The 23,573-nt window shown below is 50.0% G+C and overlaps 1 protein-coding gene across 5 annotated transcripts in view; it reads right to left on the minus strand.

Moving 5' to 3' along the window:
- Positions 1-23,573, minus strand: part of PLXNA4 (plexin A4) — a 586,108-nt gene that overhangs the window by 77,982 nt on the left and 484,553 nt on the right. For all 5 annotated transcript variants that reach the window (XM_042972611.1, XM_042972629.1, XM_042972638.1 and 2 more), the window contains 4 exons: positions 14,060-14,183; positions 12,956-13,109; positions 11,621-11,720; positions 9,026-9,140 (listed from right to left, as the gene is read on the minus strand). In XM_042972611.1, the coding sequence (XP_042828545.1) occupies positions 9,026-9,140; positions 11,621-11,720; positions 12,956-13,109; positions 14,060-14,183 (493 nt within the window). The remainder of the gene's footprint in view (positions 1-9,025; positions 9,141-11,620; positions 11,721-12,955; positions 13,110-14,059; positions 14,184-23,573) is intronic.

Below are 23,573 nucleotides of genomic sequence, written 5' to 3' on the forward strand. Positions count from 1 at the left end.
TGTTTGTAGTAACATTATTCACAACAGCCAAAAGGTGAAAGTAGCTCAAGTGTCCACGAGTGGATGAATGGATAAACAACATGTGAAATATACTTCCAATGGAATAGGATTCCATCTTAAAAGGAAGAAAAAATTTTCTTCTTATTATTATTATTTGGGAGAGAGAGAGAGAGCACTTGCTAGGAGGGGAGAGGGGCAGAGGGAGAAAGAGAATCTTAAGCAGGTTCCACAATCAGCGTGGAGCCCGACACGGGGCTCGATCCCATGACCCTGGGATCATGACCTGAGTCGAAATCAAGAGTCAGATGCTCACCGAACTGAGCCACCCAGGCACCCCCCCCCCAAAGGGAAGCAAATTTTAACACACAACAGGTGTGAATCTTGAAAATGTTATACTAAGTGAAATAAACCAGTCATTCCACTCATATGAAGCACCTAGAATAATCAAATTCATAAGGACAGAATGGTGCTTTCTGGGGGAGGGGAAATGGGGAGTTAGTGTTTCAGGGGGACAGGGTTTCATTCGGTTGGGGAAGGTGAAAATGTTCCAGAGACGGATGGTGGGGGTGGTTGCACAACAGTGTGAATGTACTTAAAACTGGCTAAGATGGTAAGTTTCATGTGTGTATTTTTCCATGATTCAAAATCAGTGAAAACACAGAGGAGCAGCAGGAGGCAGGCCAGCAGGAGGGGAGAAGGAGCAGAGCGGTGAACCTGGCATGTGGTCCTAAGGCTCTAAAGTGCACGGTCTCCAGGGACCTGGAGGTCCCACATGGAGAGAGTCTTAGAAGCTCCATTCTGTGTCCCCCGCCCCAGCACGATGAGAACACAGGACACGTAGAAGACAGGAATGATATCGTGCCTAGGATGAAGCTCAGGACTGGGGCAGGAGGTGTGTGATGGCGGAGGATCAAGAGAGAAGATCCACGAAAAGCAGGGAGTTTCTAGCCAGAGGGTCCTGGCTCCGCTCCTCCCTTTACCTGAGGCCCTGGGCAGCTCTCCTCTCCCTAAAGCAAGCACAAGCCTGACCTTCCCTCCTGCTGCATCCATGTCTGCTTATGGTTGCATTTGGAGTAAGAGAAGTCCTGGATCTCTCACTTCCATCTCCTACAGCAAAATGTTGCTGCCCTTGAACGATGTTCAGAAAGTGTCTCGAATCTGAGAGTCCTCTGGACCAACCTAATGGATCCCTTCTACTTTGCAAAGGGGAAATCAAGGCAGGGAGAGGAAAAATAATGGCTCAGTATCAGCAGACATGCTGGCAGCTGAAGTTGAATGCCAACCCACTATCTTTCCTCCCCTTAATGAAACAGGCAAGTTCCTACTGGTGGGCCGGGACCCCCTCAGGATGGGGTGACGGGTCCGGAAGGATCTCCCCGAGCACAGCAGGACAGGGGAGCTGCAACACCCTCCTGTGGGGGCTGGGACTTGGCCTCCGGCTGGGCTGCTTCTAGTGGGTGTGATAGGATGTGGGTAGAAGCATAAGCCTCTCTTCCTCTGGAAGATTCTCTCTGAGGCTTGGCACACGTTCTTTAATGAGTCCTGATTGCCAGTGGCCCCATAAAGGCCTAGTTTGCATATAAAAAGGTTGGCAGGTCTGAGAGTAAGTTCATTAATAATAATTGGAGAGGCCCAGGGCTGGGCTGGGCCCATTTTCCTCTGGTGGTACTGCCGATTGACCCCGGTGTCCCTCCTAATTGAGATGTAAAATGGCAATTTTTCCCTAGGCAGCAAGGCATGAAGGGACCATGGCCACCACACTGTCCCTTCCTCCCATCCCAGCTCCTCAGATCCTGACCTGCCTCACGCTGAGATCTCAGGTACAAAACCACCTCTTGCTCGTGGGAAGGTGCAGGGAAACCTCCCTGTTTCTCTGACCGTGTCTCCAGACCTGACTTCCCAGCACCTCCACGGCAGCCTGGGGCTCAGACAATCACCTCTGAGAGTCCTTAACCGGAAGAACCTGGCTGGGGAGCCACTGATCTCTGAATGCAAGGCTATCTTCTTCCTGCTAGTTTCAGAATCTTGCAAGGGCTCTAGTCATTGCTTGGCTTAACTGAAAGTGGGGATTAAAAGCTCCTCCTCCAAAGGGTTTTTGGTGGGGAGGTGTTCCATGAACTACCACATATAAAGTGCCTGACACAGGGAGAGCAAACATTCCACAAATGTTTGTTCTTTCCTCATCTACTGCCTGACCAGCTCAGGTCGCACCTTGTCCCTCATCTACTCCCTTTTCCTACCTCACTTCCAAAGGATCCATCTCCCCTGCTACTACCTCTGTGTGCTTTTCCATAAACACCCCATCAGCTCCCACTGTCCAGCTCTTCCCACCCCTTATGAGCTTCAGAGCCTGACAACTCCAACAGCTCTAAGTGCCCCAAACACAGGGGGCAGGTACAGAGGCCCCGGGTCCATCCACTGCTCTCTAACAGCAGTTCCCTCTTCTGGAAGGTGACATCCGATAGCTGCATGTTCCATATGCTCTGTGATGGGACCTCTGCCCACCAATTACGTGGCCTTGGACAAGTCCCCCTCAAACCCTCTGGGTCTTCTCGGCCACGGAATAGAGAAGCTGGTTTGGATCCAATGAATTTTATGGTCCTAGTTGTATTATTAACCCAATAGATGAACTATGACATGTCATTTTATAGCCTTGCTGAAGCTCAGTTTTCCCATCTCTAGACTGGGATAACGATGCCTGCTCAACCAGGTGGAAGTGTGGTATTGAAAGTATCGAACAGCGGAATGAACACCGGAGGGGCTGGAGGGGGAGCCTTCTGGAAGTGGCCATTTACCTATTAGGGAAGAGTTTTAATATTTTAATAACTGGCGCATTGCAACCTGGCACAGTCATACAGGCGGTGTGGCTCTGGTAGGCATTGTGTGATGCTGTTCTGATTCTAGTCAACACGGTACAAGGGATTCAAGGATTCAATCCAGTGCACGTTTCGCCACCTCCATTACCTTCCACGCGCTTTCCTGTTTGCTGTCTTGTTTCACAGCCAGCACATACGATCACGGCCACATTCATGGTAAAAGAACCAAGGACACCCATGACCTCATTCAGTTCCCACAGTGACAAGGAACAAAATATTTTCACCAGATCATCTTACTGATTTTTGTCCCCAGATGATTATCTAGCCCCCATACAGAATTCTTCAAAAACATAATATTTTTCTTCTTCTTCTTTTTTCAAGGAAGAGATTTCTCTGAACTATAAATGGAAAGGGCGAGCTCTTGGAGGTGGAGAGCACCTGCATTTAACAAGATTATTTGGAGACAAATGCATACATTCAAGAACCAGATTCTCCTGGAGGCTGTTTTGCTTGTGGCTACATTCTGCAGTTGTAAGAACAGGGCTGAGAGTGGCCATGGCGTGAAGTGAAAGAAAATCTTCAGTGTCTTGGCTTTTAGGAGGTGGCTCCAGGTCGACTGTCCAGCCCCACCCACGTTTTGGTTTTCAGGGAAATGCACACGGAAGTAAAGATAGCAATGCTAATGGCAGGGAGCAGGAACATCAAGCCAAAGTATGAAAGCACAAAGATGCCTTTCTATCTACCATGTCCAGCATGTCAGTGGCTGCTTTATACAGAGGTTTCATTGCATATTTAAATAATTGAACAAGGACATAAAGCACGCTGCTGAGCTGAGAGAGAAAAGAAAGACTGCCCTTAGGGCTGGTGCTGCCTGGGGAGGCAGGTGGTAGGCTTGTGGATTTACAGCCCCCCGTGTGTGTACAAGATGAGGGCTCTAATTCTCCTAGTTGTTATGGCAAGATTGGGGAAATGTGAAGCTCTGGGGGGAGTGCAGGGCAGGGGCAGCTCAGGAATAAGTGATTTGCGGGGCACCACTCGCCACAACTGTCGCCTCAGCCCCCATCAATTCCAAAGAAGCCAGCCCTAGCCCCAGCCAACCCCCCAAATTTACACTCACCTTCTCAGACCCATGATGCCCAATACAAAAATGTAACGCGCCATATATTTTCTTGCTGTTCCCCAAGTTTATAATGCCATTAGCGTGATCTACGATGGGCTGGTTTATGGAGAGAGCAAAGTAATAATACAGAAAGGAAATACCCATAACCTCAAGGGGGGTGGTGGGGCAGACGAGATTGATGGAAAGTGCAATTGTCTGGAGAAACGGCAACCCAGTAATGGAATACCTGGGGTGGGGGTGGTGCATGGATTGGAAGCAAGTTCTTTAGCTGGCTTTGGCTTTGTTTTCTCAAAGGAAGGTGAAGGGCATGGCAAGGATGGTTTTGATCCCTTGGGTTGGGCCCCAGGAATGGCTCCTCTTGCCAGAATCACCTACAAGGTAGATGGCCCAATTTCTCTCCAGAGTCCAACAGCAGGTAAATGCCCTTGGCCTGCCCTGTCTCAGGACATGGGGTTTATTTCAGCACGAGGGGCAAACAGCAGTCCAGGGGCTAGGACCATCCTCACCCTGCCAACACTTCGGTCTTGGAGAGAACTGACAATTGGGTTCAGCAGATTTTTACAATACCCATCTGTCCACAGCTTCATGGTCGGGGTGTCGGTAGGGGATGTTAGGAGAACCTTACGAGCACTGCTTCAGAAATCAGACAGAATTCATTTTGCCTCTTCTGATCTTACACCTGCTCTCTGGAGTAAATGCTGGTTGAACTTCAAGAAGAGGGAGGGCCTACAGGAACTTTCTCTCTGAGCCTGTGCACCGTGGGCCTTCCTAGCAAAGCCCATCTGGTCTGGCTCCTAGGGAACAGCTTCAGCTGCAGCTGACTTTGCATTCCAGTTTAGATGAGAAATAACAGTACAATAGTCTATGGAGGATAAATTCTTGTCAGTGGATTTGTTTTTCCGTGGAAGTTCACCTTTGTTTCCTATGGATCACTGTTATTAAGTGTGTGGGCCTGACGGGGGTTCGGGGGAGGCTATGGCAGAGCCTGGGGATTCCAGAACCACTCAGGGACCAGAGGCCCTTCCTGCCTAGTAGACATGGGGTCACGGCCAGGTTAATGGCTGCCCTTGGGAAAGGCCATTCCATTGGGAAGCAAGAAGTCTGTCCCGACTTTGGGAGAAGGGCTGAGCACAGGAAGACTCACCCTACTTCTGCTTTCCTTGACTTCCTGTCTCTTTTCTTTTTGGTATGTAGGATCTGGCAGTTGATCTAAAGACCCAGCCTTGTTATCCCAATGCCATCATTAGTTGAAACAAAATCATTCCTTGTAACCGGAATATAGTTACTGTAAACAACATACGTTTATTGGGCATTCTGTTTCTAATAATTGTAATTATGCTAGAATACTTGCCATTAATATAATAACAACAATGACAGACCAGTTCTCTGTTCCAGACCAATAACTTCACCTGAATGCACTCTTTGTTCAGGGGGAAAAAAAAGAGGTAATTCAACATCCCTGGTGACAGTCAACAAAGCCAGTGTTGAAACTGGAAGACGCATGGATGAAAGCCTTCCTGGGGATAAAAGATGGTGCTGGAGAGCCGAAGAGCCACCTGGCAGTCTCCCTCTTGGCTAACAAAAAGGCCCTGTCTGTGTCCCCACACTCAAAGGTTGAAAGGAAATGAAAACCCAGGGACTTCCAGAAGAATCTCTGGGCCTGGGCCTCACTCTCATCCTGTGGGGATGGGTCTGGGCCTGGATGTCCCCTGAGGCTGAGGGGGAGTCCCCTGGTAGGTACAACAAGGAGACCACAGCCTGGACTTAACTTCATCCTGTAAGACCACTTCTTAGGCATGGACTCCTCCTTGGTGCTTTCCGGCTTATTTCCACTTACAATTAAAGAACCTAAAAGATCATGTAGACCAATGGTCCCATTTTACTAATCTCTTAATGTAGACTACAGGTCTCTAACACACCTCGAAACCTCTCACAATGCCCTGCATATGGGAAATGCTCAGGAACTGGGTAATGTAGGACAAACGTTGACCCCCAGCGAAGCTTCAGGTACCATGCTATGAATAAGCTCTTCCCCTGGCAGGGAGAGGGGACACTTGTGTCTGGAAGCTTCTATAACATCACCTTGCAAATGTGTAATTTTCTTTGTTACCTCTTATTCTTGCTATAGCTCTTCCCAGGGACGAAAACGTAGAAAACAAAACAACGACATAAAAAAAAAAAAAATCACCTTATTTCCATTAGAAGCCAGGGGCTTTCCTTTTAAGCTCTGAGCACAATGACCTCCTTCCACTGACCCAGATAGCTGGATCAGTCAATAGTCCACAAATATTTATCACTTCTTTTCCCTTCGGTACATTTCCCAGGATGCTGCTGCTACAACGCCCATCGTGAAGTGGTCAACTCCAGCTTCTCCACTACATTATACTCAAAACGGCCCTCATATTGAGGTGGGTAGAAGGCAGCCTCCAAACTTGGACCAGAAACACGGCCTTAGAGCTTCCTTTTCTTAGGATAAAGAAACATCCAAAAGAGGGGGCCTCTGGCTGCAGTGGTCTGCCAGGCTCACCATAACACAGCTTGGGTGAAATGGAGAGTGTCTGAAGGTGGCTGTGGTAGGTTACTTTATCACCACGCTCCATTGGCCATGCTCCTTCAGGCCTTTTCCTTTCTTAGGGGCTCTGGAACCACATCCTATGAGGTGCTGTGACTCTCTGGCAGGCTTCGCAGCCCCAGAGGTAGATGGGGGGTTGTGCCTGGCTGGCAATCTGGGCGCTTAAAGACAGCGTTCTTCTGTAGGGATCTCTGAACTGCCCTGGGAAACATGGTGGGCTCTTGTTTAATTCTCTTCTAGTTATTTTTTCCTCCTTCTGAGCGGCAGATGCAAGCTGCTTTTATGTATTTAAAGACAGAAACTTGGGACAAGAGGAGCACACAAGAAAGAAAAAGCAGAAATTTGAAAACCTCCTTTAAGGTAATTAAATGATTAGGCGTCTTTGAAATCCACCAGATCGCTCAATTGTTTCTGCTTTCATCTATTTTATCCTTGGGCCTCTCCCCACATGAAACCTCTGCCAGATACACCGGTCCGGGAAGCCGGAGAGATGCTGAAAACCTCTTCGTTTCTGTTCCCATCAAGTCATTTGCAGGTTCCTGAACAAAGTAAGAGGTTTCTTCCTGTGCCATCAGCCCCTGGTCTTGGTGGGTGAAGCAGACCTTCTTCTCCTGACTGCATGCCCCAAGATAAAGGCTCAGGGTTGAGGAAACTGTATAGCCTTTTATCAGGGTCTTCATGTCAGTGGTGTGCCCCTCGGCTGTCAAACCCATGTATGTCCTACGAGCTTTAGATCCATTTTCTCTTAAAGAACAGAACTGACACATACACATTAGCTTCATGTTCCTTTTGAAAGCCAACATGTATTCTCTTTCCTCCTTCTCCCCATAAAAGGGCAATCTAAGTGTGGGTCTCTTCTCAAGTATGATCCAGAGTAGCCATTGCTAGCCAGAGACAGACCCCATCATCGAGGGAGAGAGATTTATGTTCAGAGACTGCCACAGCCTCTTCTTTCTCTTCTTTGTTCCTCTCTTGTTTCTTTCTTGTTTGCTCTTCGTGTCTTCCCTCTCAACTGGGATCATCCCCTCCCCCTGACAACCTCACCATTCCTTGCCTTTACCTCTAAAATGAATTGGTCTGTTCACTCTCTACCTGTAGAACTCCTGCTCAGTCATCAGGGCCTGGGAAAATAGGATTTGGAGCTCGGATTTTCTCAATGCCAGGCAGAGTCCAGTCATTTTCCCTTTAGCAGAGCCCCGTGCCACAGGTGTTGATAGTAGACCATACATCATCCTGACCTGTCAGTCTCAGAGACAAGACAGCTTCCCTCCTGCCATTAAAGGTTTGGCCAAACCCCTGGGGGTAGAAGTCTGGGACAAGGGCACTGGGATGAGCCTCTGTGCTCACCATTCCCCTCCTGTACCCTAAACAGCTTTTATGCTTCCTGTCCCAGGACAATGCTCTCAAAGCCGTGGGGTTTGCCCCATGGTCATAGCACATGTGTGGGTATGCGAAGGGGGCTGGAAGGTACACCCAAGGCTGGAGAAGGGGGTGAAGATGTTGGAAACTGTCCGAGCCCAGTGTTGGCCGAGAGAGCATGGGCCAGGCTGGCAGCTCTACATTGAGTGGGGTCTAACCAACACTGTATATACATAAATATCTTTCTAGTCTAAATAACAACATTCTAAGGCAATCACTCTGTTCGGTCCTACTGGCCTGAAAGTTGGAGTCACACAAGCACCATAATGGTTGGACAATAGCAGGACTTCTCCAAAGTAATTTTACACCCATTATCTTTAAGGTGCTTGCCCACAAACTTACAGCCTAAGAAAGGCAACGGCAGAGGCATAGAGTCTTTCTATTAGAGTGATGAATAATGTTCAAGGATGAGGATAAAGATTAGGAGAGAATAAAAACACAGCTTCTTCACCATGAAGCCAACTTTAGTGATGCCCAAATGGGACTGTGCAGCAGAATCACCAAGTACTGAGCCGACCCCCAGACTTTCTCGTCCGGTTGGTCTGGGGTGGAGTGCTTGACTCTGAGTTTCCAACAAATTCACAGGTGATGCTGATGCCACTAGTTTGGGCATCACACTTTGAGAACCACGACTCTGGTTGGTAAGTTGACCATTCTTTCTTTCTTGTTTCTCTCTCCCTTTGACCCAACTTGTCCTATTTGATCTCAGATATGCTCTGTGGACGGTGCTCCGAGGGACAGCCAAGGAGTCTATAGAGAGTCTTGCTGTGGACTTACAATTATTTCAATCACATACACACATCTGTCTGGAACTGTTCTAGAACTCACCTGGCATGTGGAGGGTCTTCATGGTTGGAGTGACCTGGAATGTACCTTTGCCTGTAGCTCAGCCTCCAGGACTGACTCAGAGCCCACCGGCCCCAGCACAGAGCTTTGCTTGTTTCCTGCTTTTATGAAGTGGTCCCTTAAGAGGTGCGGTTGGGGAAGAAGCAGATGTCCCGTGGGATTTGCCTGTTTTCTCTTCTTAAGGGAAGGCCTGCCCTCTGTGCCCCATGCTCAGAGCAAGCAGCACTCACCACTCTAGCTGCCAGGACCTACCTCAGGCAGCTTCACTCGGCCTTCCTGGAAGGAACAAGTCTTGGGGTCATGGGTACAGACGTGCCGGTATTTACACCAGTGGCAGCGGTATGGGCTCTCAACACAGGACAGGCACCTGGGCACAGAGGAGGAAGAGGCACAAATCACAGAACCTGGGTGAACCCAAAGCAGAGGGTCTACGACTCCTGGGTCTAGTAAAATATCTTTTAATACTAAGAGAAATCACCTTCAAACCCTCATGAAGGGCAAATCTGATACAAATCTGACCCTTTTTGCACCAACTTCTCAGGATGCCCAGAATTTGTGGTCTCCCCCAACCCCCAACTCAGGTGGTTGAAAACCTTAATTCTTAAGGGCCTAATCAACCACTCTCCATCTCCACAGGATGCTGACCTCTTCTGTTGAACTGGGGGGCAACGAGGTCTGAAGTAGGGGGTTTCATTCAGAGGGCCCATATAAGTTAGTGAAAAGAAAGAAACTGACTTTTAATTCAAATTGACTCTAGGGTCTCACTGTCAGGGACTCACATGGTCCCACCTGGGCAGAGGAAGGTCCTGAGGCTTCTCTCTGAGTGCAGTGGGTCCCTGTACAGTTAGTGACCCCGCTTCTACACTTCACCCCCAAGACACAAAGACAACTTAGAAGAACTCCTTCCTGCCTAAAAACCCAGCATGATTCCCATCTTCCAGAGGGCGAAACTCAAATGCCTTGCCATGCAGTCTAAGCCCCTCAGGATGTCCAGGTCCACTGTCTCCACATGTATTTGGCATTTCTGCCAAGAACAGGCTATGCTCTCCCCACGCTGTCCTCCTACCTGGAGTACCGCTTTCCCTTCGTTCACCTGGCCATCTCCTCTTCCTTCTTTGACCAACAGAGAGTTGGTCACACTGGGCCCTTTTCCCATTAATCATTTTGTTTATGTCTCTGGGGCAGTACTGGCCTTGTTGTACCATATTTTACTTATTCACTGTCCAGTTCATTCACTAGTCCACAAGGCCAGGACTCTGGGAAGCAGAGACTGAGTCTTTGAGTCTTATTAATTGTTGATCCTTCCTGTCTAATGAGTGACACATTGCCCTGCACAAAGTAGATGCTTAAAATTACTTTGTGGACTGCATGGGAACTTCACACATGATTTCATCTGTCTACACTCTGCTTTCCTAGAGGGGCAAAAGGGGAGCGAGGGATCAGGCCACCAAGTGGTAAAGCCACGGGCAGCTCCATGACAAGAAGCGGGAAGAGAATTCTGGCATTGAGGCAACTTGTTTTTGGCTGGGAGGCCTGACTACCTCTTATTGGGAGCCCCATAGAGAGCCAAGCTCTGGATTCACAGCTGCCATAACCAGATAGGTAGACCAACATTCCATCGGCCTAAAGTCCCAAAATGTCTTGGGTTATGTTAACTAGCTTGTCCTACAGGGAGAGGAAAACAGGATAGCATTTTAAAACAAGCAGGGCTTTATGGTTTTCAAACTGTGCTCTATGGAACCCTGGGGGTTCCATGCAGCTTCTTTGGAGACGAGGAGATGTATGGGATTCCAAGACAGAGGGGTTCCAGAAGCCCTCAACCCTCAACCAGAGTAGCTCCTACTTTCATCTGCCTTGAATATTGGGCTTCCACATCTAATTCTGGTTGGAGAAAGGTTTCTATGATAAAAAAAAAAAGAAGGCTTGTACTTTCTCAGTCTGGTCCAACTCCATCATTTTACAGAGGAAATAATAATAAAATAACAGCAAAAACATGAGCAGTGCCTGGACAGTGGCTCTAACTGCTGTGCTTGTAATGGCTCTTCTAGTCTTCACAGGTGTCTTGTGGGCCAAGCTGGGTTGATGTGCAGGGGCAGCAACCAGGGGTGTCCCAGCCAACCACAGCTCTGCCTGGAAGTGCCCTTGCCACGTCACAGGTGGAATATGTGGGTGACAGTCCTGGAAGGAGGACTATTATTTCCCCACTGACAGAGGACACTGGGACACAGAATGGTTTAAGTTTCCAGCTGGTCTGACTCGAGAGCCCGAGACTCTGTCCTCTGTGCCTTCCCTTGGGAAATGGATTATTCAGTCAAACACAGGGCCAGGGCCAGAGCTAGAGCCGGAGTAAGACTTCCCAGGCCAGAGCCCGCCAGCATGGACCTTTCTGCCCTGCTCTGACTCTCCACAGCCTGAGTCCTGACCCAGCAGCCCTCAGGGCACTGGGGAGAGCTGAGCATTCAGGGTTTTGTTGGACCACCTGCCCTGGCCTGGACATACGTGGGGGCTTCTCTCCCTCCTGACACCCCTCCTCTCACCCAGGGTGCTAGCTGCTCTGTTGTTCAGGTGAGGGACGCCCTCCTCCTCAACAGATGGTGGGAACTGAATCAGGTGAGGCAGAGTGATGCCAGAGATGTATAGGTCAGGGATTTGGAGATCCCCACCCTACAAGTTCTTACTCTCCTCATTCCAGCTCTGCTTTTCCTATTAACCCTGTGGGTGCCACGGAAGGGGTCTGTTTCATCCTCCTCCTTATAGGGCTTCTTGCAAACAGTGCCAGCATCTTCTATCGCTGGATGATCACGGACCCCAGGAACAGGGAGTTGAGTGAGGCTGGGAGGCACTTACGAATTGTGGACGCTGCAGTTGTAGAAGACAAAGCTGGTGCTGGCAAAGGTCATGCCCGTCTCCTTGGACTTGAGCTGCAGCTGGACGACATGGTGGTCCCCTGGGGGGCAGAGCCAACCACGAGGTCAGGGAAAAGGCCAGGATCCCATATGAGGGTCCTACTGAGAGTGATGTGCACTGGGAAAGGGGTGCCGCTCCCCTAACAGGACTCTGATTCAGGGGGGCCCAGTCCCAGGACAGCCCTGAGAACATCTGCAGAGGGTGCTTCTGGTCTATTCTTCCTTCCACACTGTGTTCCCGGCACCCACCCCTCATCTGCTCACCAGCTCTCATGTGCACATACCCTGACAGGCTTGCATGCACGGTGTCCACGCCAGACTCACAGAATTATAAACATACACATTGATTAGCTACCAGGACAAACATGTAGACGCTTTGGAATATTGCCACAAGCCACGCAAGAGATTTTGCATGTATGTGCATGTATGTGCACACACGACTTCCTTCCCCATCTCGGTAAGGAGACACCCTGGTCTTACACCCCCTCCTCTGGTGGGCTCAGGGCTCCGTTCAGGCGGGTGTCCCTGGAACCCTCAGCTGGCGCCAGGGAGGAGCTGGAAGCCCATGTTTAATTCACAGCCCTGACCCCAGGCCCCCACTGCCAGCCTTGTTCTGTGCCTTCCCCGAGAGCCTCATTAATCAATCAGCTCGGAACAAATGTGACAAGCCCAAATGGGAGGGCCAACATGGAATCAATCTGCCCAGGCTGGGCCTGTCCCTCACCGGCGTTGGGCCTCTGTCCACCCCTGTTCCTCCCAGTGCAGCTGGCCATGAACGTGCAGCTCTGGGAAGGCAGGGCAGGGTGGGGATGGGAGGCAGTGGTTCGAGATCAGTGACCCAGGAGTTCAGGCAGGGGACAGAGCCATAGGAGCCCTGACATAGGCACCCCCCCCGCCCCATGCTCCTGACCAGCTGCCCCTCCCGCATTGCCCCTCCACACCACCCTCTCCTGCTCCAGGACAATCTCTAAACTCAGCTGGCACATTCTGATGCTGTGGCCTTGCCTCTCTCCGTGCTCTCTGCAGCTGCTCCTACCTAGGATGAGGCCGACTCTGGGATGCTCACCTGGTTTCAACAGTCATTTCTGAGAGCAGCAAAAAGACACTTCATCCTCCTGTTCTGTATCATACCCACCAAAGCACCCCCTTCCTCTGACTCTCCCCTGCCAGTGGGCTTCCTCCGCGCCGCCCCCCGCCCCCCCAACGCCTGTCTTGAGTTCTCATCAGGCCAGGAGGAAAGACATGCCACCCAGCTTTGCCTCTGGGGAACACTCACCATTCTCTGTGATTATTCGGGGCACCTCCTTGGCTGCTGGGGAGTAGCACTGGATCTGATTGCCTACCACCAGCCCATCCATCTCTGACAGGTCCTCAAAGGTGCAGTTGACTCCAGCTGACAGCTCCGGGACATTGTATGTCTCTAGGACCAGCTGCGAACAGCCCCGGCAAGGGGAGAGAGAGGAAGAGAGTGAAGTGGGGCACGGAAGGGTATGTAATAAAAGGAGAAGGAGGGATAGCAAGAGAGATCAGAGAGAAAGAAAAGAGAGAAAACTGGAGGTGATGTTAACATAAAGAAAGCCGCGATTGATCACAAGACCAGAGGCGGTGGGAGGTAAAGAGACAGACACAGAGGAGACTTCGTTACATATGAATGGATTTGGCCCAGCAAATGGGAGGCCTTAGGGGATTTGTTTGTAGAAAGAAAGGCGGGCAGGACTGAGGTACTGCTGGCCAAGCTTCTCTTCCATCATCCCCTGTTTTGGAAAAACGGCAAACCAACCGCCAAGTGCCCAGTGCATGAACATGGGCCATATCCTGCCCCTTTCTTCCTCCGCACATGAATCCTTCCCATCTTGCAGACAAAGATATAGTTCTCATCATCCTCCCTCTCTTGGTCACCCATTCAATCATTTCTGCTGTCACACTTTCCCCCATCTTTCTTTTTTTTTTTTTTTTTTTAATTTTTTTTTTTCAACGTTTTTTATTTATTTTTGGCACAGAGAGAGACAGAGCATGAACGGGGGAGGGGCAGAGAGAGAGGGAGACACAGAATCGGAAACAGGCTCCAGGCTCTGAGCCATCAGCCCAGAGCCTGACGCGGGGCTCGAACTCACGGACCGCGAGATCGTGACCTGGCTGAAGTCGGACGCTTAGCCGACTGCGCCACCCAGGCGCCCCCATCTTTCCATCCATTATGCAGAGGGCCTTGCCCCATTATTCCTGTGCGTGTCCCCCTCTTCCATCTCCAGGGACACATTCTTTAAGGGTGCTCTCGAGCAGCTTTGTTGGTCAGGCTTGGCCCAGTTCTTAAGGACACTGGGGGGCTTTGGTGGGGAGAGGGTTCTCCCATGACCCTGGACCCGGATCCCACTGCCCTTACCAGGACATTGTACTGGGACACAGAGATGTTGCTGGGATGGACAGTCAGCCGGACACACTGCTTCATCTCAGAGGCAAACCTGCGGGGCTCTCTGGACCTCTCACAGCGCTCCTTCCGGGTGCACCTGGGAGGGACGAACAATGAGTGACTTAGGAGAAGGCCACTTGCTCCAGTGAGGGGCTGGCACGGAGGTCAGGCACTGCCAGTGGCTCCCAGGACATGTTCAAACTCGATGTGTCCAGAACTGCCCTCTTTGCCTCCTTCCTCCAGCCTGTTCCTCCCCCACCGTGCCTGAATGTGAAAAAGATGGTTATTCTAGTCACTTGTTGCCAAATGCAGAAACTTGGGGGTCACCCTAAAGACCCCTCACCTACTCCTCATTAACATAAAGAGCTGCAAAGTCCTGCTATTCTACCTCCCCATCCATCCTCAGCCCTGTAACTCTCCTCCCCTCTTAGGCAAACTGAGACTTATTCTCACCCGATATACAAAATACTCTTTCCGATTTCCTTGCCTTGTGCTGGCCACTTCTCTCTGGACCACCTTCTTCCCACACTTCCCCTGTCCAGCTTCTACCTACCCTCCAGATGTGGTTCAACCATTGTGCATCTGCAATCTCTCCTTGCTACCACCTGAGGCAGAGTTCAGAGCATTTGGGGGTTTCCTACAGTCTAGAAAGTCTTTGATTATATTATAATTATTGGGTTAAGTGCAGCCTCTCCTACCAGGCGTGAGCTCAAAAGAAGAAATGATGCCTGACTTATTTTGGAATCCCCTGTATACCTCATGTCCAGCAGCCAGAGGACAAATGTAGGTGGGTGGGAGGGAGGGAAGGAAGGATCAAAAGAACAGAGTGTAGCAGTTCAAAGCATGCTTTGGAGCCAGACCGCCTTGGAGGGGAGTCCCAGCTCCCTGGCCCAGGGTTACCGTTAGAGAAGGTTTGCTATTATTGCTTAGCGTCCTGTGTTGTTCAAAGTACACTGCGTCACGGGTAGACTACATCCAGGGTGATCTGGGATCTTACAGTCTTCACTGATGGAGCTTGTGAAACATGCACATAAGAATCATGTACCTTCACCCAAATGTGCACACCACACATGGGGGAAGGTGCTTAAACTCTCCGCCAGGGCCAGGGCATCCTTGCCTTACAGTGGGAGTTCACCGCCTGGAGGTATCTGAGCTTTGGGGAACAGGCTTTTAATGCAGATCCGATAAGCCATGTGAATGTGGACCTTTGCTGAGCGGCCGTGATCTGGAAGCTGCGGACTCCTGATTCTGCTGCGGGGTAAGGGAAAGCAGGGTCCTTAGAGGGACAAGCTGAGGTAAGCTGGGGCAGCAGGGAGATCGCGCCTGAGTCATCAGGAAGAATGCCACAGGGAAGGAAGACAGCTTTGGCTTCTGTGGGAGGGACGGCCTAACAGTGGCGAGTCTAGGGGGAGAATTTAGCAAATGAAGAAGTCACTGAAGGCATGGACTAAAGGAAGAAGGGGAGACGCAGGGACAAAAATGATGAATGCAGAGTAAATTGGACATGTAACGTGAAAGTGAAAAACAATTTTAAGTAATACAATCATGGCTACTAGTCACTGAGCGTTTCTTGGGCTCCCTGGTAAGAGGCTTGCGGTTTACGTCAAAGTCTCCCAACAATGCGCAAGGCAGGTACCATTTAAAAACTCATTTTATAGACCAGGAAACTGCAGGAAGGGTAGGTAATTTGCCCGAGGTCACCAGCTCAACAGAGAGAGCCAGTATTTGAATACAGATGAACCCTGGAGCCTCTGCCGTGCTGTACCTCCCTGAAGCTTCGAGACTGAGGAGGGAAGGACAGACCCCCTCTTGCTGCAGACGAAACCCATTTCCCTGCCATCTTGATGTTCGATTCATGTTGCTTAAGGCAATTTCAAAATTTCCCTTCAAGCTTTGTCTCTAAGCTAATCACTGTTTTTTTTTTTTCTTCTTGCCTGCCACTGGGAAGCACTTTGAATATTATTGCAACTTGTGAATTCTCCAGGATCCTTCTAGGAAACCCAAGAGTGAAGGGTCAGACATGAATGTGGTCACCTCCCTGGCACTCCCTGCCTGCTCTAGCCGACCATGGCAACAAGGGCGTCTGCCTAAAAGTCTTGGAAGTTAATTTACCAGGCTAGCTCCTCTGTGAGGACTTCATTACCTCCAGCCATTAAGCTAATGTTATGGACTTTTCCAGGGTGTCTGCACTGACATCGCTATTAATAGTGTTATTACTCCCATTAACAGCAGACCCAGAGAGCTGGTACAGGCTTAAATTATTCACTGACTCCCCAACTTTGAAGTTCGTGTTTCCAACAGCAATCAGTAGGTCTGAAAAATGTCTTTGATCAAATTATGAAGGGAGAAAAATGAACCTGCACCCAGGCCAAACCTTACCTGGAGTTACTAAATACAAACTCAGATGGAGAAGAGAGGACTCTACTTCTCTTGCAGGTGTACAAAGGTACTTGGTTGGGGGGGGGGGGTCTCAAGATGAGGCACACCTGCACGGTTTGCTGCTTCCAAAGTTGGTGTGGCTGCATCCTGCCATGGCTCCCCAAATTTGAGAGCCCCCAAACCACATACTCGTTATCCCCCTGACCCCCAATTTAGGTCTTACCAGGGAAGCCACCTGTAGCTTATAATTTCAAACATCCCATCTAACTGTGTAATCTTGGGGAAATAACTTAACCACTTCGTGCCTCAATGTTCTCTTCTACAAAATGGGGACAAAACAGTGTCTAACAAATAGGGTTATTATGGAGAATTCAGTGAAGTCATGCATGTAAAACATTTAGAACAGGGCATAGCTCGTACGCGATAAGCCATCAGTACATGTCCACTAGCACTGTGACCCCATCCCTGCTCCGCCTTCCTCATGCAAGCTCTCTAAACCACAGCTGACACAGAAGCACAGATTTTCCAGACTGGCCCATGGGGCAAACCAGAGACAAAAAGACAGAGATGGCTCCAGCAGTTTTCCTCCTAATGAGGGACGGGGAGCCCCAGAGACCAGGAGGGAGGAAAGAGGGAAAGAGTGGTCTGGCTCGCTTGGAGTTCTGCTTTCTCAGTAGCTGTCAAAGGGTATTGAGTACTCAGCTCTGTTAGTGGAAAGTCAAGTTTAAGGTCAGTGCCAGGGATGTTTTGACATTTCTACTACCCCTCAGGGCCCATGAGGGCCGAGGCTGCAAATGCCCCAAAACCCAGACAGCTGACCTTAGATGTGAGAGGGTAATGGAGGGGGAAGGATGGATTCCTTCGGAGTCCTTATGGGGAATGTCAGGGTAATGGCCTCCTACTCTTCTAGGACTGTGATTTCTCATTAGCCCAGGCAAGAGTTGGGAAGTGTGCAAAGGATTAAGGCATGACTTTTGGGGGTAGCGGGGTGGTGGCTTGTTTCTTTCAAAAGGGCTCCAGGTACTTGCTATGGCATTTCCTTCAACTCCACTGTGGGAGGACCCTGGAGCTGGAGGAAGGACCTGCTTCATCCGTTTGCCAGGCAGGACTCAAAAAGCGCATGCTAGGTGACTTGGAGTCTTCAGACAGTCATCCATGGGGCTGCCATCACCACGCCCTTTCACAACACAGATCTGCATGTGGCCAGTAGGAAGCGGGCCCCCGAGAAGACAGCTCAGGCCCCCAGAATTGGAGTCTGGCTCTACTAACTTCGTCTTACGCCCCTTCCGCATTCCGCTTTGTCTGCAGTTGGGCCCTCCAGCCCCAGTTCAGAGGTGCTGAAAGGCCATGGGGACAGAGGCCTGGCCCTTGGAGGGGTTATTATTCAAGCCAGTGGTTCCAATGAGATTATCCTCTCTAATGAAGCAGCCACCTCCGCCCTCCCCTAAGCCTGAACTTTCGCTGCTGGAGAATTCCCAGCCAAGTGGAAAATTGGAAAAGAGAAGAACAGAGAAAGGAAGGGGGTGAGGGAGAGGGAAGAGGTGGTGATTAAGTTCTTTAGAAATTAATTCCTAAGGACAGCGATAGAAATATTAACGTTCAGTGCCACCAACTGGGTGAGCAAATTTCAATTTGGAACTGGGGCTGGTGGGGTCTGGGTGAGGTGGGGTCTGGGTGAGTCTTCAGTTTTGGGGGGTAGGTGCTGGTCTGTCCCCTGGCCCTCCAGCAGGGGCCCACCCGCTTTGCCTCGCAGAATGTCTCCTGACTTCTCTCCACAGCTGACCCCTCCCCCATCCTTAAACATCTCGCATTGGTCATGGCCTGGGCTTAAGTGCACCCTTGAGGGAAGCTGGGTTTAGAACATGAGGAGGTTGAAAAAAATGAGATGGGGTTAGAGTTTCCCAAATGAGCTTTCCAGAAAAGTTAAGAGGAATGCTTACTAGCAGGGGCTCTTAGGTCACTGTATCCACATCTGGGAACCCTGATGAGGGAAGAAACTGGGTTTGCCAATACCGTTGGCCTTGCCCTCTTTAGGAAAGCCCACAGAAGTGGGAAGACACATCTGTGCAGCCTAGAGGAAGGTGAGTTACAGAATGAAGGGACCCTTTCCAGGCAGATGAGTGTGCAAGAGGTTTCTTACACAAAGGGTGTGGATCAGGTGATCCCTGCAGTGTCACAATTCTAGGATCTGGTGACTAACACCATGGTCTTGACCTAAGGATTTAGGCTGTTCTTAGAGATGTCCCCTTTGCCATCAGCTGCTGAACTGGCAACTGTACTCACCGCCCTTTGCCTTCTCTAAGGCTCCAAAGCCAACCTAAGCAGCAGATGTGGGGTACCACGCCTCCGGGTCTCACTCGCCAAAACAGGAGGAAGGCACAGGACTTAACGGCACCAGCAGGTTCAGAGCCCAGAGGAGGCCCAAGAGCCGTTGTGGGCTTATGTGGCCCACATGGTCCTGGCCCAACACCATAGGCTGCACAGAGGGGCTGAGCTCTGCCCTGGGTCCCAGTTGGGAGTCTTATCTCGGCTTCCTTTCAGCCTGTCTTCAAACAAATGATATATTGAACACACAAAAAAGGGGATGTCCCTTTTCTAAGAAAAGAATTTATGTTTCTGAGAAGAGAATTATATTTAGCAGGTGTTCAACTGGAGGGGGAAGCAGGGATGGTCTCTCTCTTCATTGGTAGGGAGTGCTGTTGGGACCTATTTATTTCTATTGAGGGTGAGGGGAGGTTAGGAAAGTTGAGGTGGAGAGAAGAGTAGGATTGGAGGGAGGGAGAGGGACAGAGGGCAGGAGAAGGAGAGAGAGAGAGAAGAAGGAGGAGGAGGAGGAGGAGGAGGAGGAGGAGGAGGAGGAGGAGGAAAAATCAAAGGCAAGGTGCAGCAGCCTGGTCCACTCTCCCCTCAATCCAGTAAGTAACAAGGGGGCTGCTGTATGTTACTTGAGACACACTGACCAGTTACTCTGGTTGATTTGATCAGCTTGCACACCACACATTACCCAACAGCCTGGAGCTTTCTTTAATGTCACCAAGTCAGGTGCTGGGCAGCACTCTGCTCTGTGTGAGCTGGGGTGCTCTGTGTGAGCATGGGGCTCTCCACACCATGAGGCCAGGGTGGCATGGCTGGACACACGTGGCTAGAATGTGTGAATGCTGGTATATGGCTGTGCACATCTGCACTTCAACCTCCGAGGCAGCCCAGCCCCTCAGGCTGTCCCCAGAAAGTCAAGTCATTAGACTGGAAGGGACACGCCGAGATCATATGGACCACAGGACTTTCCTAATTCCTATGAGCTGATGGCAGTGCTGACTGAACATCCTTTGGTCATGAAAGCATGTGTTATACACATGTATGTGGGTGGGGGTGGGGAGGTGGTAGCTGGGAGAGGAAAAAGCAAGATTCCTTAACTCATACTATGTATCTGCTGGGCCACAGATGGAAAAACTTGACTGTACCAAAATCTAGTCTGGGATTCTTCCCTCTGGACCAGGGGCTGAAAGCTTTTTGGCAAAGAGGGAAGGCCAGAGTATAGACTGGAAAGGTTGCTGGGCAGAAGTGATTCTAACAATGCCTCACGAGTGGGTGGGCATCCTGCAAACGGCTCTCAGAGACACCGGTGCCTTAGCAGGTTGGTATTAGGTAGTCCTTCGATACAGCTTAAGGAGAAAATGAAACCAGGCTATGGGATATACCAAAAGGCAGCAGGGAAGGACTTACATGTTTAGAATCCATTTATGCTCCATTAAGGGGACACTTGGCCATGGCTATGGGACAAACTGTGCATTTTCTCAGGGACCAGTGAAGACCGAGGTCCCTGAACACTGCCTACATGGTGTAGCTGGTTGGAGTTGCTCAAGGCAGGGAAACTTTCCAGTGGTGGGTTTGTTCTGGCTGCTCAGCCAGAGCTTTCTGGTCTTGGAGAGGACAGGAAGGGCCGGAGACCATGGAGGAGGCCGTGGGGTCTGACCCACTGCCTCTGCTTCCGCAGTCAGTGCAATCAGGGTGACCTCCAGGCACAGTGAGGGCACGTCAGGCTCATCCCCTCCCTTCATTTCCATGGTGTGGTGGCAAGATGGCTCTTTCATTGCTGCTTTACAGTTGAGGAAAGTGAGCCCACCCTGACTCTGACCACTGACAGGTTCTTAGCTCTAACCCCTCCCTTCCGCTCTGGGTGCCAGTACTTTTCCTCTCCTTCCCTTTCCCTTTCTCCATCTAGGCAGAAATGATATAGAGAAGAAAAGGAGTGGATACTGAGCAGTAATCTGGGCCAAGCATCAAAGGGTGGGCATCCTTCCAACAGAAGAAATCTGCAAAGAGGTGGGGACACCAGGGGGCAAGAGAGACTTGGGCAAAGCTGGTCTTATCTTTCCCCTGTTGATGTCTTGGGTTACATGAGCCTCCCAGGAGTGACGCTGATGAACCTTCTTCAGAAAGGTAACGTCTGGGCCAATCGATGTGGCTGGGTCTGCCATGGGATCCCGTTACCTGCTGAGACTGAGATCGGCTTCTCAGCCTGGGCCTGGTCGGGGGAAGATGGGAGGGAGGCCTGGGGACATGCCAAGCCTGGTTGGAGGGAATGTTCTAGGCCCAAGACAGGTGAGGCTGGGCTGGAGGCTTTCCTTTACCTTCCCCCAAGTCGGAATAGGTAGGGTCAGGCCCAAGGTAAAGGCCCTGGGAATACAAGCTCAAGATTCACAGACAAACAAAAACCCAGCTTGTTGAAACTGTCGTTGCCATTGGAAACCAGCAAGCCTGCAGGCTGGGTCAGGGACCGTATGAGAGGACAAAGGGGCGATGCTCTGTGCTACTGGGTTGGCAGGCCCGTGCTCTGAGACAATCAAGAGTGAGTAACAGGAGGGAGGCTTCAATTACACAAGCATTTCTTAAGCCTGTTCAGTCTGCACCCCACCTGTGCCCTTGCTGGTAGAAAGGACCCTTTCAGCCTGAGCCACCTGTTAGTAGGGGCCCTGCCCTTAGACTATTCACTCTCTCTCTTATGCTCTCTCCTTCTGTTCCTTGTTTCTTCCCCTCCATTTTTCTCTCTCTCTCTCTGTCTCACACACACACACACACACACACACACACACACACACACACACATACACAGCTTCGGCTGCTCGCTTGCTACCAAGTTCCCACCCTCCTACTTCTTACAACCATAAAAAGTTGGCAAAAGTGACAGAAAAGTGGCATGTCTTGATACTCAAAGGAACCTTCTTCCTGATGGTCTTTTGCCCTGGTTTCCTTAGGGTCAGTCTTGCTGGGCCCTGGAGCACTTAGCACAGGGGCTTGCCCATGATGCGCCCTACCAAATGCACTGATTCCAGTGCAGTCTGCAGCCCCCACCCCTTCCCTGGCCCAAGGGCCCCAGTTCCCATGAAGCTTCAGGGCAGAGCCAGTCTAACGTAGTCCCCCTGGATCCCCTGAGCCTAGCACAGTGCCTGGCACCAAGGAAGCAGGGCCAGTGTGAAAGGTGTACGGATAAGGGCTATGGGGGCATGGCACCCCCATGCATGATAAAACCCCCTGCATTTGTCACCACGCTCCCTGCCTGGCAAACAGAGGGGCCCCAGGGGAAGCATCTGCGGGCTCCCTCTGGTCCTCTGCCACTTTCTGCTCTGATCTGCCTGCTCCAGCTTTCTCTGGCCGCGTCCTCATGCATCTCTCCCAACCATGAATGTCTGGCTGGCATCTATTTAAAATGAAAGGAAGGAAATAAGATAAAAAATAAAAATAAAAATAAAATATAAATAAAATTAATAAAATTAAAATTAAATTAAATACATAAAAATAAAATAAAATGGAGAGTGTATCAGAAGAAATAGTGTCTGGCTTCAACCTGAACTTAAGCAACTCGGAAGAAAAGTCCACTGGAAAGAATGGGAAGGAGCATGAGAGAACTTCCTGGATGAAGGACATTTTGTGTATCTTGATGGGAGTGTGGATTACCTGGGCCTTCCCACTTGTCAAAACTGTTCAAACTGTACACTTACAATCTGCTTATCTCACTCTCTCTATATTTAACATTATATTCTGATTTATAGCATCTTAGAAGATCCAGGAACCTTCTCTTCTTCATCCAGCCATGTGGACCAGAGCTTCTCCTTGGTCATTAACCCTGGGAGGGAGTGTCATGGTGGGCAGGCTGGAAGGCAGTCTTGACCTGGGGGTGCTCATGAGCTGTATCCTCCCAGAGGAGCTGAGATTTACCATGCACTGGCATAGACCCCAACATCAGGAGGCTCAAGATTTCAGAGAACATCACCTTGACCTACAACGTCCTTTATTACCTAATTTCATCCACTTGCCATGACCACGAGAAGCTATTGTTTCCTCTTCATAAACAAGGATGCCAAGTTTCTGATGTACAGAGTTACGGCTGAGCCTCATTAGTTGTGGATTCCATTTTTGTAAATTCACCTACTTGCTGACATTTCTTTAAAATCCCCACACTGATACTTATGGCACCTTTGTGGTCATTCCTGGACATGAGCAGAGTGGAGAAAAACTGGAGTGGTCACATGCACACATTTCCATCAGAGGCTGGACAAGGTAGTGATACTCTGCCTTCTTGTTTCAGCTCATACTATAAACAAATGTCCTTTTCATGGTCTCTTTAGTGCCACATTTTGTTTCGCATTTTTGTGCATTTTCTTGGTGACTTCACCCTTTAAAATGGCCCCCAAGTGTTGTGCTGAAGTGCTGTCTAGGGCTCTTAAGCATGAGAAGACCATGATATGCCTTATGGGGAAAACACGTGTGCTAGATAAGCTGTGTTCAGGCAAGAGATGTGGTGCTGTTGGCTGTGAATTCCGTGTTAATGAAACAATTTCTATTAAATAAGGTGGCTTTACACAGAGACGCACTGGGGCACCTGGGTGGCTCAGTCGGCTAAGCATCCAACTTTGGCTTAGGTCATGATCTCGTGGTTCACGAGTTCAAGCCCCATGATTCTGTGTTGGATTCTGTGTCTCCCTCTCTCTCTGCTCCTCCCCCAATCATACTCTGTCTCTGTCTCTGTCTCTCGCTCTCAAAAATAAAGAAGTAAACATTGTTTATACAGAGTACAGACAGGGGAGGAGCAGACAGAGAGGGAAACAGA

Source organism: Panthera tigris, chromosome A2 (genome assembly GCF_018350195.1).
Source record: "Panthera tigris isolate Pti1 chromosome A2, P.tigris_Pti1_mat1.1, whole genome shotgun sequence".
In the NCBI taxonomy this organism is placed as follows: Eukaryota; Metazoa; Chordata; class Mammalia; order Carnivora; family Felidae; genus Panthera; species Panthera tigris.